General features: G+C 37.1%; 1 protein-coding gene across 2 annotated transcripts in view; it reads right to left on the bottom strand.

The window, feature by feature from the left end:
- XIRP2 (xin actin binding repeat containing 2) overlaps positions 1-19,346 on the bottom strand; it is a 266,144-nt gene that overhangs the window by 97,084 nt on the left and 149,714 nt on the right. For both annotated transcript variants that reach the window (XM_054723424.1, XM_054723423.1), the window contains exon 2: positions 9,056-9,209. In XM_054723424.1, the coding sequence (XP_054579399.1) occupies positions 9,056-9,209 (154 nt within the window). The remainder of the gene's footprint in view (positions 1-9,055; positions 9,210-19,346) is intronic.

Genomic DNA, 19,346 nt, shown 5'->3' with positions numbered 1-19,346 from the left:
CCTTGTTTCTCATCTACATTGTGATTTTTGATGGTGAGCTCATGTTTATTGGAAATTTATCTTTGGGACTTTTTTGAGGCCCTGATTGAAAGTGCATTCCTCTACATGTTAACTATTGTTGATGAATATTTGTACTGTTTCCTGTGTTTAGCTATTATAAATAAATGCTACTATGAAGGTTTTTCTATATGTCTTTGGTTCACATATATACACATTTGTGTTGAGTACATATCTAGGATGGAATTATTGGGTAATAGGATATATGTATGATCAGCATTAACAGATATTGACAATCATCTTTCAAGAGTAGTTATAGTGATTTGCACTCTCACCAGCAATGCATGAGAGTTTTAGTTGCTCCATATCCTCCTCAGCACTTGGTATGATCCATTTTATTCATTTTAGACATTCTGTTTGTGTACTGGTATCTCATTATGATTTTAGATTTTATTTCCCTGCTGACTGAGATTAAATAACTTCTAACATGTTAAAAAAAAGTGCATTCCTCTAGAGAGGATTTATATTTTGCTTTTACTAGCTATTTATCAACCTAAATCCATTATAAATTAATATTAAAATTTCTTAATAGTTTTTGGTTTATAATATAATGAAAAGTAATGGGCCAAGTACTCTGATGCCATCTTCCCATAAGGCAATATGTCATTGTTAGGGATAGAGAGTGAAGAAATTTAAGCAATGAGTCAAAGTATTGTGACAGGATGATATAAAATAGGTTTGGAGGTGGTGTATTAAATCCTTCCCTGATGTTTATGAAAAGCAATGGTCTCATCAAGTCACTAGAGAATGATTGCCTCTCCCGTAATAAATCTGGAACTACCTAGAATGTTAAATGCTGAAATATTAGAGCAAATAAACTGTTAAACAGAATGAGTTTCCTATTGTGTTTGGCAAGAACTGATATGTTTTTGTTTTTTTGTAAATACTTGATCTTTAAAAAATGGAACAACTGGCCTTTTGTGTTAGGCAATACAAAGTTATGTGGTATTCTTCAAGAATTCCTGAGACCCTTTGGCTAGAACCTTGTGTACCTTCTAATTGAGGTCTCATATACTATTTCATCAGTTTGGAAGTTGCGAATAAAGAATCCTAACTGGGACATGCAGAATTTATTCATAGAACATTATTTTAGCCCCGTCCCCGTATTTATAGATGTGGAAAAAAAGAGCCAAATATAGAAGCATGTAGCTCTTTGTAAATGTAACTCTACAAGGAAAAAGTCCATGTGCTATTACTACTTGGGTTTTCAAATTTATTATTAATAAGTTATTATTTGTATAATTCACCATGGACACTATATATCTTAAAGGGCATGTGAAGCTATATTAACCAAAAATAAGAAATTATGTTTAAAAGTTAAATATTTATGTAAGATATTTCTAATATTAAATGTCCATAACAAATTGTTATGGATAAAATACACATTTTAAATAAGATTATTTGGTTCAAAATCTGAATATACAATTTAAAACTTCATACACCTTGAAAACTGGATTTTTAAAAATTGATAACTAGCTAATACACACCAGGTCTTTTATTTCTCTCCCCATATCTGGGACTATCTAGAGCTTAGTATTGTCCCTAGAATGTTAGCTTTTATCATGGTGAAAAATAGCCCAAACTCCACTCTCTCAATTTTGTAACCATTGTTCAAATATGCCAATGAACATTTTAATCAACACTGAAAGCACAAAAATCAAGTCTTCCTTTTTTATTCAAACCATCTTTTATAACCTGGTAACTGAGTCTGATTAACCTGAAATTTTCACCACCTCCCACCTACCCAACTCAGAATCTAGCACCCACTCTGGCTCCAGCTTATGGGCATACAAGGACATTTATTGAAATGAACCACTAAGCATCCAACATATGGAAGTACCCCTATTCCCCCCAAATTCCTTACTTTTAATGCCCCTTTATGATTTTGCAGAATCTACCTGGAGTGGTCACCCTTTCTCCTATTCCCCTTCTCACACATCTCTTCCTTCTGTTCTAGCTGAACCTCAGATCATGCTTCAAATCACTCGGGGGGGGGGATGGGGGGGAAGAGGGGAAATTAAAATAAAAAGAGAAGAAACTCAGCACTTCTATGAAGCATCTCTGGGCCCAGTTGCTTCCTATGTGTCTTTCTACTGTAGCACTGGCATCTTCTAATACTGATGTGTTTATGATTCTGCCTCCTTTCTTAAACTATGAGCTACTCAGGAGCAGGGTCTGTGTCTTTACATAGCCTGCTCCCCAATATCAAGCACAGAGGCAGGTGCATAGTATGTGTTCAGTAAACATTTACTGTGTTCACAGGTGTTGCTACTGCTTCCCCATTGTGTTAGTCTTTGACACCAAAAAAGTTTAATAATTGGATTCTAGCTGCTTCTCAAAAGCTTCATAGAACTGCTTTATTATTTTTTTCATTTTTCTTCCTGCCTTTCTTCCTCCATTCCTGTTTTTGTTTCTCTCCATTCTTTTCTCTTCCTCCCTTCCTCTCTCTTCCTCTCTGCCTCTCTCTCCTTCTTTTCACCTCCCCTTTCATTCAAAATCACTGCTTCAAAGTAAGAAGTTTTCTTAGTCATGCACTAATCCGTAGTGACTGCATTTCTAATCCTTAAACCCAGCTAGGATTACTTCACACAACACCTGTTAGCAAACTTGCCCAGTGGGGACCCACCACATTTGTGAACCTCTAACGCTGCCTTTATTTTGGAACACTGACGGTCATGTGAACTGTGCCAACCTGGATAAACACATGGAATCATGAACTCAATTTAAGATGTGGGGTTCTTGTGTTTCATCTTTGTACTGACATTCTAATTTCAAACCCATTAGGTAACAATTCTCATGTCCCTTTTCCTGGAATAACCAAATCCTGGTTTGGTTCCCATGTATGGGCTCCAAGTCTTCAGCCAGCCCTGTGATTCTGCCTACACACCTTTCCTCCTGTCTGGGCCTCTCCTATGAAGACCAGAATAGAGTGATAAATAAACCAAATGTATAGGACACATATTGAGAAACAAAGGGAGATGGAGTTCTATACACTTGGCATTGGTGACAGTGGTAAGATATAAGGGTTTTGATGACAAATATCTTTCCTCTGCTGCTAGTAATTGCAGAGAAACTAGCAATATAATTGCTTCAACCATGTGGCCTGGAATCACCCAGGAAGGATTCTGCCTTAAATCTTCCTGGATATATTTGTATCGAACACATTAAAGATATGACTTTGTATGCTTTTAAGGATAAAGATAAAGAGAAAATATTTTATTCAAGTCTTTGCTTAAATGTCATCTTTCTGTTGTAGCTGATGATGACCATCCTAATTAAAATTGCAAACTTCCACCAGGTCCCATCCCCTCTATCCTAGTCTATAGTTTTTATATCACCTACTAGAGGCCTGATGCACAATGATTTGTACAAGAACAGGCCTTCCTTCCCCTGGCTACGGGCACCCGGGACCCGGGCCTTTGCTCTAGCCACTGCCTTCCGCCTTCACATGCTGCCCAAAGGCCCGGAGTGGCTGGGGCAGGGCGGAACACCTGCGTCGTCGCCATAGCAATGATGCAAGCATCCTGGCCGGGCCACCACCATCTTTGTCATGTCAATTTGCATATTCCCTCCTTATTGGCTGTGAGAGTCGCCATCTTTGTTGTGAAGTGATGGTTAATTTGCATATTCCAACTTTATTAGCTAGGATTACCTTCTGAGATGTAATTTACTTCTTCACTATTTTTATTGTTCATGTGTGTTTCTCCCTTTTAGAATTCAAGCTGCATGAGGACAGGTGTTTTCTTTTTACTCTTCCATCTTTTATTCATTGATGTCCCCAAGCATGGAGAATGGCACCTGGCACATATAGGTACTCAATAAATAGTTGCTGCCCAGCCCATGTGACTCGGTGGTTGAGCGTCAACCTATGAACGAGGAGGTCACAGTTCAATTCCCAGTCAGGGCACATACCTGCATTGCAGACTCAATCCCTAGTGTGGGGCCTGCAGAAGGCAGCTGATCAAATGATTCTCTATCATCATTGATGTTTCTGTCTCTCTCTTTCCCTCTCCAGTCCTCTCTGAAATTAATAAAAATATATTAAAAAACTAAAAATAAATAAATACTTGCTGAATGAATGAATGGACTAATGAAAACAGTACGTCAAAAATATTCTCTAGGAATAGACATACATTTCTGATTCTATAGTCAGAATGTTTAAAAACAATATTTAGTTCTTTCCAATTGAGAGGAGGTAAAATGAATGAATTATTTTCCAGAGTAATATTTACATTTGTTTTTCTCTTTCTTTGATGGCATCATGTTTTAAAATTAAGAATGACCATGAACAAATTGAGTTCCCGGGATTTTGAATATTAATCAGTGGACATTTTCCAATATTCCAAGGGGCTGATTTTTAGTGACCATGTGAAAGATCTCCTGAATAGACCTTTCATTACAATTTCCTCAGAATAGCAAACTCCCAGCTGCCCCTTCCACTAGAGCCCATGATTTAACTCTGGAATTCGGTTTGACTCACTGACTATAAAAGTGACTAAAGGAACATGCAGGAGTCATTGAAATAGTGCAGGTAAAACCCACTTTAAGAAACAGATCAAACAGATCAGACAATTTTGATATAACAAAGGCGTTCTTCACTTTGTGGATTGTCACCTCAGGAATATTTAAAATACTTTTTAAAAAATATAAAAGTATTTAAAATATATTTACTAATGAAATGTCTCCCGTGGGAATTAAAATAACATGGCAGTTTCACAGGAGATTGTTCCAGGCACGAGAGAAGGTACAGTGGGTAAGAAAGCAAGTCTGGAAGCCGAAGCCCGTGTTGGGCGTCTTAGGTCCATCGTGGTGTGTCATGTCCAGAGATTAGGTCTGAAAGCCCATCCTCTGAGTCTCATTAGAGAGAACAAATCAGTCAGAGCAGAAACAATCGGGCTGGTGGCTAGAGCTGCTGTGACTAAATGCCTGATTTATTTGTGTTCCCAAATGAAGCCTTTAAAAAAAATTAAATGAATGGTTCTATTAATTTTAAAATATCCTGTTACTGCATTTCACTGAACTTCGTTGGCCTTAAGTATTTAGAGAATGGTGTGCTCCTGACCTGAGAGGATTCATATTCCTAAGACAATGAAGCTCTAGAAAAGATGATATGGAAAACACAGAGCCTCCCAGTAGATATTTGTATGCCTGTAATAAAATCATTGTTTTTCAGCACGTTGAACAGGGACATGAATAAAACTATTTTTTTCTTAATTTTATCACTAGGAAATACTAGAGAAGAGACCATCACTAACTCTTGAAGGTAATCTTTTTTTTTCAATGTGTGGATTATTGCTACATAGTTGTTTAATTATTTTGCTGAAATGAATTCTCTGTACACTTATTCACATACATTTTAATAAAGGAAAATGTTCAGAGAAAAGATAACATAAAATGATTAAGTAGCTTCTAGATCCCTTCCTATGAGAAGGGTGAATGAGGATCCCCTTGGAGAAATGACATTTGCTAAAATTGTGTTGTCCAAAACAGTGACTAAAGTTAAATTAATTAAATTCAATAGAAGTATCAATTAAGTTGCTGTGTTACACTAGCAACTTTTTGAGGGCTTAAAAGCCACTAGAGGTTACCACCTTGAGCAGTACACATATGTGACACTTCTATATCACAGAAAGAATTGCTCTAAAATGTCTGATTTTAAGGGAAAAATCAGATATGTAAATAGCAACCACTCACACACAAATACATATACTGCACATACATCAATTACTTTAGCAACATTAATAATTGAATGGATCTCACCACTTAAACATAAGTGTAAAATGAAAAAGAAAAGAACCCTCAGGTTGTTTTGTAAAACCTGTCAGAGAAGATGAATAGCCATTATAGGAATAAAAAATAAATTTAGCTTTAATGGAGCAGAGAAATACAGCAGGTAATTCCTAAGGTTTATTACAAAAGTCTTAAAAGTGCAACTCTGAATATTTTACTTGTTAGTGTTTTATACTTTGATAATTTAGAATATTAATATTATGGTTTGGAGAATAAAAGTGAAAAGCAGGTAATTGTCACATTTTAAAAATACCAAGTAGTTCAAACTTGAAGAACATTACCCAAATCACCTGTGCTATTTGAAGCATTGTTTGATCCAGAAATTTTCAGCAGAAAATAGTAGAATTTTACTCTACATACAGGTAAAGCAAACTATGCAAATCAGTATCTAAGACTCTGAATATTCCCTTTACAATTTACTGGTCTTAAAATATCTGAAGGAAATTTCATAGATCAGATTTTTACATAACTACAATACAGTTAGTCAAAATCATTTATATGGATTTATTTATTTTTCTTTCATAACTATCACGTCACCCAAATTTATCTAATTGTGGATTTGTCATGCTTGGCATTTAATTTCCAGTGAGCCAAGTCTTCCTGGAATCACTGAAAGAGCTGTTACAGTATATATATCCCAAAGAAAACGTGGATAGAATACACCAGCATGTACAGGAAGCACCATGATTTACTTGACACCAATGCATTGATGAGGAAAATTGAACAGATCTAATCAGGGTGGGTGTTGAGAGCAATTAAACACAACCTAGGAGTGGGTCAGCAAGCATAGGAAGGAGAGTGGGGGAATGATAGGCCTTTCTGTGCTGCTACCCTGCACGTGTAATTGAGGATAAAGGGGTGGAATTAATCCCACAACCACCTCTGTTCCTGAGTTTTGAGATAGAATCATCAATTTACATTGATTTGACTAAATTCTAAAAACGCAGAAAATTAGGTAGCTATATTTTAATGATCTATTGTAAGTTTATTTTTTAAAAGAAATTCTACTGTTTATGAAAGAATACATAGTACCTTCAAGTATGAAACTGTTGAGGGTAGTTAAAATGTTTAACTAGTAAGTGAAGCTATCAATTCTGGAAGCATAGATTCAGGCAGAAAACCCAAAGTGTCCTGATTGCAGCGTGAAAGCAAGAGGTTTTAATAAGAAAGCGCATAGGGATAATTACATGAAAAGAAGAGAAAAAACACCCTGTAGGTGCTGACAAGCTGACTCTTGGCTATATGTGATCTGTTACTGATTTTAGCTTCAGACAGGAGCTTCGTATTCATCAGTCCTTGGGACCAGGATGTCTGCTTTCCTGCTGTCTTTAGGAACAACTGTGTGTAAAACAATTGTGCTTTGGCCCAGCCCAAAGGTCCAGGGACAAGACAAGCATTGCAGTTCCTCTGGAATATCAGCTCTGGCCCCATTTTAAAATGGTTCCACTTATGTCATTTATCACACTGCTATGTTCATCTTTAATGCAATATTCCCGTCCTGTGTTTTTAAAATACCTGGAAATTTTCAAAATACCTGGAAATTTAACTCTGAGGTCATTCTTACATTTAAGTCAGATCTTGATACTAAACAATGGGGACCTTCCAGAATACCTTTTCTAAGCCTGTAACACAAAGGGCTTTTGAAAACCTTTGCATGGAAACCAAAGAAAACACAGGAGAGAAGTAAGGTGACATGAGTGGAGTTGTTCATTTCATGTAATTTTGATCAGTTTGCTAACCTCATATTTGCTTTCCTTTGCTAAGATCTCCATGGGCCAGTGTCATCAGAACATAAATCATTCCCTACAACTTCCCTTTTTAGACCTCTGCTAATCTAATGCTTTTGCATTTAGCCAAGTGCACATAAAGTTTAATCACAGGCCAGAAATATGTGGAGTAAATTCCTCAAGACTAATACTAATCATATTAGGATATCAACTGAGCATACAGAAATGAATTAAAAATGAAAGATAGAGATTGAGGTGGAAGTTTACATATAGTTGGGAATCCATGCCTAGTTCATCATTAGCAAACTCTCCTTTATTCTTCCCACACCCACCGCCCACTCCAAATTACATTCAGAAACCAACTGGAAGCATATGTAAATGATGCTGAGGTTCAGTCTGAACACTATAGTTTCTCACACTTTAATGTGCACCTGAGTCAGCCGAGGACCTTGTTAAAATGCCGATCCCGATTCATTAGGAAGAGTGTGGGGCCCAAGGTGCTGCATTTCTAATGCGCCTCCAGGTGATGCTCATGCTCTGACTTACAGATGAAACTTGAAATAGCAAAGTTTTAAAGCAGAATACCATTTGCTTTCGCAAATTGTGAACTGTCTGTCATTTTCCATAGACTATGTCACATTGCTCATGCTGACTGGCAACTTGACAGTTAGATTTATATATAGATTTATATATATATATATATATATATATATATATATACATGCATATATATATATATATATTCAGAAAATGATGTTCTAAAAGTTGTACTAATTATGATAGTTAACAGACATCACAAACACTAAAATATGCATTACTTGTCTAAAATGGAAAAAATCCAGAATGTGACTAATCAGAAGTGATAAATGATATCTGTGTTTTCCAATAAATTATTTATATTTTGCACTTTTGTCATAGTTGACAATTATATTAATAGTGTAATTTCTAACATATGAGGTACTAACTTTTTAATGACATTGTAAAACATTAATCAAGTTTATGAGGTTTTTACCTTCAATTATGACACTATCGTTATTTTTTATTCCAAATTCATTAAGCACATTTAGTTTAATTGTCTGAAAAGAGATGTGGAAGGTATTTTTAATTTTTTTATATTTTGCCTGACAATTACTTATATTTTACCCTTTTTACCCCATAGAAAGGAAGACAAATATGTTTCCTTTCTGCTTACAGATGATGGTCAAATGCATTGTTCCAAAAGTCTAATATTGAAAATGCTTGTTGTTCTGGTTTATAATCAATTAAAATATATTTTATTAAGTTTTAAAGGTTTAAGTCAAATATAATAGAGATAAAAGTATTTAAATATACCTCTATTTTTCTTTAATTGCGTTCATTGAGCCATCTTGTCATCTTTCTTCTTACTAATTTTTAAATAAACCCTCATATATTTTAGTTGTTAACCATTCATGTTATACAATGTATGATCCCAAGAAATCAAATCAAAATATTATGCTAACCTTCATAGCTGTGGCTGTGACCACTTTCAGATGACATCTTGTCAAAAGATGTTTCCTCACTTTTCTTGTCGGAATCTTTCACAGAATCATCGGGCTGGCTCCCAGGATGACTCTTAAATGTTGGTGAATACAAACTTCTCTCTATTTCCACTTCCTGTTAGAAGACATGAAAGGGATGCATGTTAAAAGCTATCAGTGTGAAACAGATGTGGTTGTCAGGGGGCTTAGAAGGCAGCAGTGAGAGAGGGAAGGGGTTTCTAGGAGTGATGCTTTCCAATATGCTTTGGGGGAAATTCTGATAACTTAGCCGAGAACTGCAAACACACCTTTGACGCTTAGTGTATTTTTCTGCCACTAGTTCCACTTCTAAATTAGTTTTTCTTTCATGTGGCTACTTTTTCTCTTGCAAAAGGGAGAAAGTGGAAATAAGGTCACAATACAATCTAATATGTTAATACATGCAACTTCCTGAGGCCTGAGAAATATCTATCAGGGATTCCAAAAATTAGCAATATATCAACATCATATGCTTAAGAGAGAGGAAATGAGTTTTTTTTTAATGTCATGTTCACCTTATAATGATAATCCTAGTAATTATAGAGCTCCCAAATTACAAAGCATTCAGCCACCATATAGTAAGTACATTTTGGCAATTCATAAAGATTGTGAAATTACTTCTTTGAGAACCTAATTCAAAATTGGAGAGATAAAGTTTCCCAAAGGGAAAAAAAAAGTATAAGGATATTCCAAATACAGGGAGTCTAATGTTCCTTATTTCACAGAATGAATAATATATTCTAATACTACAAACCAAGTCAATCAGACTATGTTGAATAAAAAATTACAAAAATTAAGTAAATAAGTTGACAGGTTGGGAAGCAATTTAATTTCAAAGTTAAAGTAATATGTTGAAATATTTTCAATAGCTACTCATAAGTTTTGGAGTTTTATACATGAGGTTGTGTTTTCTAAACAGCAGCCATTCAAACAATGACATGATGAATTACTCTTCACTTTTTTTACATTTTAAATACACTGACATGAGTGAGTCAACATTGAGAGATAGATAAAAATTCTAAAACATTTCTTAGAGTAGGTACATTTTCTATATCTATAATATGGTTGCAAAAAGCAAGGTTCTTGGGAAAATAATCTCTTGGCATGTTTTTTTTTAACGTTCATGTTCATTTATAATTATATGTAATTATATAGATTAATTTTAAAATATTGGTATGTGTTTAATAACCTGGTCTTAAAATATTCCCCACATATATAATGTATACTATATTCCTGACTGTTACTTTTAACTGGAACTGAAAACATTTATAGGAGAAAAACACAGGGAAATGTTTGTACTTTTTTCAGTGCATTGCCTTTAACATTTGTGTTTCCCACTATTATCAAATGCCCAAAGGTTCATAGCAGCAGCAATGTATTTTGCTGGTGAGACAGTGTCAGATGTGCCGTGGCATGTGGGTGTGAGCTTCCCAGCTGGTGAATGAGTGTGGCATCCTCACCTCAGTGCATTCTGGTGTCCTCTTCCGCTGTCATGTAAAGTGACTGCTATGAAACGAATGCAGTATATTTGTTTTGTTTTAGCAATTTTTTAAAATTTATTTCTTTTAAATAAAGAGAGAAGGAAAGACAGAGAGAAACATTGATGTGATAGAAACATCAGTTGCCTCCTGCATGTGCTCCGACCAGGGCCCAGGCCAGGGAGGAGCCTGCAACCACGGTACATGCCCTTGACCGGAATTGAACCCGGTACCCTTTGGTACCGCAGGCCAACGCTCTAACCCAAGCCAGCTAGGGATCAGTAATTTAATCCAACTCCTAGCACTGGCAAAAATAAAATAAGATAAAGAGAAAATAAAGATGCTGAAACAGTAGTGATTCCCTTCAGAAAATTTTTGTTTTGACAACAGTTGGAATGCTGAACATGATCCATGGAATCGATTGATGATGTGAAAGGACCCTCTGTCTGTTTCATATAGAAACATGGAAATGTGATTTGGTGAAATTGTTTAAGCAAATATTCCGGGCAGTGATGACATTAACTTACATTATATTGGTATTCTCAATTTTGAATTCATAAATATCAAACCAAAGGACTTATATGCATGCATATAAGCATAACCAATGGACACAGACACCAGGCGGTGAGGGTATGAGCTGGGGGGTGAGGGGGGGCAATGGGCAGATAAGGACACATATGTACTAACTTAATCAATAAGGAAAAAAAAAGTTCAACTCATAAAAATAAAAGAAAAGAGTGCATCATATACTGAGGCGGTCAGGGACCCACAGACAGTCCACATTTGAATGTAGTTGGCAGACCTGTTTCCAAGTCTCAATCATTAGGTCCAAGTCGTTCTGAGGCAAGTTCCTTAGCACCCTGGCAAGGTGTAAGGAGGCGCCCATTTAGAGACCTAAAAGAACTTCTCAGATGAGTTTGAACTGAGTTAGTTGCCTCTAATCAAACCAGAGAACTGCTTTAATCTCTTAATCTGTTTTACGCACTGTGCTCCTACAAGAGATTTACTTTGAGTAAAAAAATCTATTGGCTTAAATAAATGCACAAAACACCAGTTTAGAGGGGAAAAGTGCAGCACTTAATGATGAAAAACTTGAACTGAAGCCCTATTCTCCCCCCCACCCCGCCCCCTTTGCTACTTATTAGTTCAGGTTACTTGACCTGTCTGGGACCCAGTTTTCTCATTTGTTATGTGAAGAGATTTAGTCACCAGACATCTAACATTCAATAATCAGGCATTTGTAGTGAAATTTTAATTGAAATAAGGAAATATTATTCATCTTTTGTACTTTCCAATCTAGTAAGGGAAACAAAGAGCAATAAAGCACATAAATCAATGTATATATGCAACTATGTACAGATCACAAGGAGAGATACATAATCTCTGAGAGTTTGAAACGGGGAAATTAATCCAGTGAGGAAGGTCACACAAAGCTCCCCTGCGGAAAGGAACTTCAGCTGATATTTGAAGGTGAAAATGGGGCTTAGCTAAGTGAAGAACTTTGGGTGGAGAGAACGGGTGCAAATGTCCAGGGCTGATAGGAAGCACAGTGGATAGAAATGCTATTGGAACAGGGCGCCTGAGACAGAACAGGTGCTGACCACTGGCCACAGTAGATACACAGGCTGGGTCACAAAGGACCTTGAGGGCCATATTTACTACTCTGGTCTTAGCTGTGCGGGAGTTACTGAAGACTTTTAACTGTGTATATGCATGTGTGTGTGTGTGTGCATGTGCACACAGGACAGAATCATTCTGCAGTGTGACAAGCTCAGCCTACCTATACAGTAGGTTTCCTCAACCTTGGCACCCATTGACATTTTGAACCAGAAAATTCTTTGTTGGGGGATGGGGCGGGCACACAATAGTATGTTTAGCAGTATTCCCTGTTTCTCCCCAGTAGATGCCAGTAGCACTGCTCCCCAGTTGTGATAATCAAAAGTGTGTTCAGATATTGCCAAATTTCCTGTGGGGAACAAAGTCACCCCTGGTTGAGAGGTACTGCTCTAGAGTAGGCTAGACTGAAGGAAAGTAAAAATATACGTGGGAACATCAGTTAGGAGCCTGTTGTAGTACTCCAGGCAAGTGATAGCCATCTTGGACAAAGGATGGTGATGAAAATAGAAGTGAACTAAGTTGAAAGTGATTTAGGATGTAAAACTGACAAGACTAGATAATTGATTGAATCTGAGGTTTGTGTGTGTGAGAAAGAGAATTTCATTTTCTTTATGGTGTATACAACTAAATGGAGTATGGTACCATTAAATAATGTCAGAGCGCCCAAGGAAATCTAGTTGGGGGAGAAGATAGATTATCAGCTGGTACCAAGATGCCCAAAGGTGGTGGGATATGTTGCCCTATAGCTTAGAGGAGAGGTTCTAAATATCAACAATTTGTGACTCACCTGCCTTTTAGTGGTAATTGAAAAAATGGATGTCGATGAACTTGCTTCAAGTATGAGGAGGGATAAGAAAAGAACTAAGCCTTAAAAAATGTTGACATTTAATATTATGGCAGAGGAGCAACAGCAGACAAGAAAAAGGAAGAAAGTCAGAAGAAAATAATATCTGTAATGATACTGGACTCTTATTAAAAGCATAAATTAGGTAAGGACTTAAATATATCTTTTGAGGTTAGCAACATAAATATAAACTGTTGAGTAAAACTATTTTGGTGGAAGTAAAAAGGTGGAAAGGCAGATTAAAATGGGTAAAGGATTTACTGGGAGTTGGTAAGTACAGATAACTTCTTGAATAGTTTAGCATTATAGTAGAGGAGAAATAGGACAGTAACTTGAGAGACATGTTTTGTTTTGAAGGGCTGGACTTACATATGTTGAAAAGCCATTTGGAAGGATTTAGTTGGCTATACAGAAGAGAGAAGGAAATATCAATGATGTAAAATCCATGAGAGGGGCAAGAAGATAGGGTCAAAAGCACAGAAGGAAATATAACCCCAAAATTGGTAAACATAAAGCATTCCTGTTGTCACAGAGGGGAAAGGAAGTAAAATTAATGTAGATATATATGATTGATGTGCTTGGTAGCTTGAAGATAAGAACATTCCAGTCTGATACCATCAGTTTTCTTTTCTTTTCTTTTAGGATGTGAAGTGTGATGAAAGTGGGAGGAACATTTGAAGACTTAGAAGAAAGTTTGATCTCATTGCTGTGGGGAAGTGAGATGAGCAGACAGAGATGACCATGGTGAATGCTGCATTGGGATCCCATTTACAGGGCTACTGATAGACCCTGTCGAGTGACTATGACTGAAAATTCTCCACAATTCTACTCCAGGCAGTGAGAAAGCAGATAGCTGACTTTAGCCAGGAAAAAGGCTTTCTGAGGACAAAAATAAGATAAAATGTGAGTTGCAGACTAAGGTATGGGAGGGGACAGGTACAAGGAAATTTAGGTTGCCATAAAGATAACTAATAATCCAAAATAGATGAAAAGGGAATAAAGTAAAGGAAGGGTGAATTAGAAGATAGAAAAAGAATCAACAGATGGGAATCCTGATGAGTTCAAGAATCCTGTAACTGTGAATACTTGGCAAAGAAAATTGGAAAGAAAGCAGACCAAGATGTTTGCTTGAGTGATTTGGGAAGTAGAACAGTTACAGTTGCTAAGATCCAGTTGTGACCATGAAAATGGAAACTAAGTGAAATTGAGGAGGAGAAAGTGTTAAATAGGAGGAAAGCTAGGTGCTCAGAGGCTATCATGGTGTCTCAGCACAATGGAGGGCTTGGAAAACTGATTAAAATTGTAAACTAATTGTCAACATCCCAGGTAAACAAAAGAAACAATTAAATTTAATAAATAACAGTGACAAAGGGGGACAAGGTGGGTATAACTGATTGCAATGAGCCTCAAATGAGCAGAGTTTTAACCAGAGAGTGCGAGAGAAGTGGTCAGAAAGAACGGTGGCCTCATAGTACAAGAGCAGAATTCAGGGATGGTGGTTTTCAGGGAAGAATCATGCTCTATTAAGACAAAAAGGCATGGGAAGCACTTGGAGAAGAGATTAAGGGTACAGAGAAGGCTGCTGGTAATGGAGAGGTAATTCCAGAAGCACTGGTGAAATCTTTGACTTAAATAATATCTAAATAAATAAAATCTTTCAACAATGTCTACAATCTTGTCACCTTAAAACCATGAAAGCAAGGAAAGGGGCAGGGGTTTAAGATTGAAAGAGAAGAGATAATTTTCCTTGTTGTTTGTGTACATTTTTATTTATTTATTTTAAATATATATTTTATTGATTTTTACAGAGAGAAAGGGAGAGAGATAGAGTTAGAAACATCAATGAGAGAGAAACATCATGGATCGGCTGCCTCCTGCACGCCCCCTACTGGGGATGTGTCCGCAACCAAGGTACGTGCCCTTGACTGGAATCGAACCTGGGACACTTCAGTCCACAGGCTGACGCTCTATCCACTGAGCCAAACCGGTTTTGGCTACATTTTTATTTAACAATGTATAATTATAACCTTAGAGATAAATTATATATATATATACTTAAAAATATAAGAATGAAAAATGTCAACCTTTAATCATGTTCTAGCATCTACTTCACAAGAGACCATGGAACTCAGGACCACCTAAAATGGTCAGAAATCTCTTACCAGGCATTTCAAAATAAAGTGGTTTGCCTGATTACTTCATATATTTTCTTCTCAGTATGGATCCATGAGTAAAGAAGTCATGAGGGGGAGGGTGTAGAAAATGAGCACAAAATAATAAAATAAAAATGTTAGGACTTGTCTATATTTAAAATGCTGAACTAGTTCATGTATATTCCCAGACTCAGTGAGTTCTTGAGAATTGTTCATTCTTTAAAGTTTTATAATCCACTAGAGGCCCGGCGCACAAAATTCATGCGCGGGTACAGTTCCTAGGCCTGGCTTGCGATCAGGGCCATCTTCCCTGGCTGCCCACAGCCAGCCCTCCCCTCCCCCCCTTCCCCCGCCGCCATCCACCCCTGGTTCCCCGTTCATCATCAGGCGATTGGAGCCTGCTGACCAGGGAAAGGGACTGAGAGGTGGTCAGTGTGCCACATAGTAACTGGTCCAGCAGTCGTTCTGGTCGTTCTGCCTTTAGGGTCAATTTGCATATTACCCTTTTACTATATAGGATTTGTCTAAATCCCCTTCCTAAAAGGCTTTACCTCCTCCCCCTGTGTATTAAAGTATCTCTGCCCTCATAACTGACTTCAGTGAAAACTCCCTTATAAAACTTCTTTAATCATTCTGATTGACACTCATCTTTCATGCATTCAAAACATTTTTTGAACACAATATGTCTCAAGCACTGTTCTAGACACCATGAATATAAAGAAGGAAGACTGGGTCCTCAAAAAGCTCATAGTCTAGCAGCAGAGAAAGAGACATGAATTGGGCTTTATAACACAAAGTATGTGTGTAGTAATAAAGAAATGTAGGCATCCTAGACATAGAGAAGGAGGATTTCTGTAAGGTGTGGTCAGAGGAGGCTGGAGTTGAACTCATCCTGTAGATAACAGGAATCCTTAAACATGAATTAAGTGGGGATGATAATATTAGATTTGTACTTTAGATAGAATACATCAATTAGCTATATGAAAATATATAAAATGAGATAAAATGGCAACATCTTATATAGTAAGCATATTAAGAACTTAATGTAAATTTCCAACTGAGGGACAGAACAAGCCTACCATATATAATCGGAAGGGGAGTAGAGAGAGGAGAGCAAATATAAAAATATTTAGGCATTAATTTAGTAATTTGAAGGATAAAGGTACTGGAGGAGCAAACAAAGTCTGGCATAACTCATAGATATTCTAATTTTGATGGATCTACAGAATTAGCAAAACAGGATGAGTTCTTCACCAAACCAATCAGTGCCTCAAAGAGGTAAAGACCAATTCTGTGCTCTCTTCTGGACCCACCACAGAAAGCAAGGTAATCTAGAAGAGATTCTGGGGCTCAAGCATATGCCACACCCTCAGTTTTGAGGCAATATTCCTTTTTAAAAAATATATATTTTATTGATTTTTTACAGAGAGAAAGGGAGAAGGATAGAGAGTTAGAAACATTGATGAAAGAGAAACATCAATCAGCTGCCTCCTGCACACCTCCTACAGGGGATGTGCCCGCAACCAAGGTACATGCCCTTGACTGGAATCGAACCTGGAACCTTTCAGTCCGCAGGCGGACGCTCTATCCACTGAGTCAAACCGGTTAGGGGGCAATATTCCTTTTGATGGAATCTTACGTTTCATGCATGAAAGTGAAACTGAACTTTTCCATGGAAATATTTATAAAGAACAACATGGTTGTCTTGCTTTAAAAATGATGCCTAGGTTTCATTTTTGAGGGGCTGGTAATGAATTAAGTTTTTGACATGTTGAATAGTAATTTTCCATATGGATATATGAAGATATTCAGGAGGTAGCTAGATTTCTAGACTCAAAGGAGAAGTCTAAGCTTGAGTGAAAGATTTAGGACTCATTATCAAGAAGGTAATAGTTACAACAGTGAGAGTCTATTAATTTACCCAATTAGAGTACATAGAATAAGTCAGATTGGGAGAAAAGAACCTCAGTGGCATTTAAGAGACAGGGAAAGGAAGATTATCTGCTGAAGGCAGTAGAATTGAGGAACAGTCAGAAGTAGGGTTACTCCTAGTCCATCTGGTGTCTTCCTGTGAATTATAAAAAAGGGCCTTCCCTTCATAACACTGTACTCCATCTATCAAAACGTTGTCACAATATACTGATTTTGTTAGACCAGAAAATGTTACTGCCATCTGCTGGAAAATTGTCTTAATAAATATAACACCCAACTTAATTTTTACGTGCACTGCTTTCTCTTAGATGTGTGACCTTGACCAGCTTACAACCTGCACAACTATATGTGGTTGCCTGAATCAGCCAAGGAAGAGTGAAATCTGAGAACACTAAAGATATAGAACATTTTAAATGCAGCAGGGAGTTTACAGAAAAATAGCAATGATAAAATCCCCTGGTTTGGGCAATTATGAGTAACCTTGGTAAAAATTGTCCCTGAAGAAGAGAATTGACTTAGGAAGGACTAATCATGAGAAGAAAGAGACAATGATATACATAGCTATCCTAATCCTGAAGAATTTGAATTGTAAAAATAATAGTAATAGCAACAACAACTAGAAAATACTGAATACACATTATGTATTAGGCACTGTTTTAAGCACTTTACATGTATGACACTCAAGTAATTATGTTTTCAACTCTATGAGAAGGTGCTATGATCTCCATTTTAGAGATGATGAAACTGAGGGCTCATAGGATATGGGCAAAGGCAGATAGAGAAAGTGAGGGTGACACCTGGATGAGTAGGGAGCTAGAAGAAGATCACTGCTTTTAACATTTATGGTCTTTCCCATTTCTGAAGGGAGCTCATGATGAGTTATGTGAGGACAGGCTGAGGGTAACTCTCCCAGAAAACCCAATTTGAATTCAAAAGGCCAGAGTTCAATGTCAAGCTCTCCCATTTAACAATGAAGTTACCTTGGCTAATTCTTCACATCCCTGACCCACAGTTTTCTCATCAGAAAAATGAAGACAACTACTGTCTACCATAATTATTTTTATAGCACTCTTAAAATGACGCCACAAAGTGGCAGCAGTATCTCTCATCCACATGTTCATGTGAAATGTCACTTCCACTGCTTTGTCAAGAAGTAATGTCTATTTCTCCACCTCTCTGAGTCTGGGCAGGCCTTGTGGCAGCTTTTCCCAGTGAATATGGCAAGTGTGACTGCTAATGAGACTAGTATTGGATAAAAGACCCTGGAGAGAGAGAGAGAGAGAGAGAGAGAGAGAGAGAGAGAGAGAGAGAGAGAGAGAGAGAGAGAGAGAGAGAAGAAGAAGAAGAAGAAGAAGAAGAAGAAGAAGAAGAAGAAGAAGAAGAAGAAGAAGAAGAAGAAGGAGGAGGAGGAGGAGGAGGAGGAGGAGGAGGAGGAGGAGGAGGAGGAGGAGGAGGAGGAGGAGGAGGAGGGAAAGGGAGGAGAGGGGAGGAGAGGAGAGGAGAGGAGAGGAGAGAGAACTTGCAGCACAAGGTGATCAGATATTCAACTGAAAAAGCCTTGCAGCTCACTTTTGGATGCTCCCTTTCAGAAGACAACACTCTACTTTGAGAAGCTCAATCCCCTTGGATAAATCATTTGTAGGTGCTCCATTCTACAGTCCCCAACTGATTTCCCAGGTGACAGGAGCATCAGCTGCCTGCAGTGTGTGTGAACCATCTGGGATGGCCAGTCATAAAAAGTCTTCAAAAAACTGTAGTTCTTTGATTGAAACTTCATGAAAGATTCTAAGTAAGAACTGCCCAGTTGAGTCAAGGCAACCCATAGAACCATGAGAGAGAAAAGTAAATTGACTAAATCACCACATTTTGGGAGTGGTTTGCTATGCAGTAATAAATAAAACATTATCTTCACATATTAAGTATCCTGTGGTTCAGCTTCTGCACATCTCATTTTTTCTACTAAGTAATAAGAAAATTAGAGAAAAGAAATAGTCTTTTAAAATATCATAAAGACCAGCATTTATTAATATTACTTTGTGCAAGTGTTCCTCCTTATACCTCTCATTGCATTATACACTGCAGGCATTTAATAAATGTTGAGCTGAATTTTCAAAATTCATGACATTTTATATTCACTTAGCATCCAGGAACAGAAGCAAAAAAAAAATAGGCAAATACAATAATTAGTTGGGGAAAGCTTAAAGATTGTC

Source organism: Eptesicus fuscus, chromosome 11, assembly GCF_027574615.1.
Source record: "Eptesicus fuscus isolate TK198812 chromosome 11, DD_ASM_mEF_20220401, whole genome shotgun sequence".
Taxonomy (NCBI): domain Eukaryota; kingdom Metazoa; phylum Chordata; class Mammalia; order Chiroptera; family Vespertilionidae; genus Eptesicus; species Eptesicus fuscus.
Note: the sequence above shows the minus strand (reverse complement) of the source record. Positions and strands in the feature narration are given on the sequence as shown.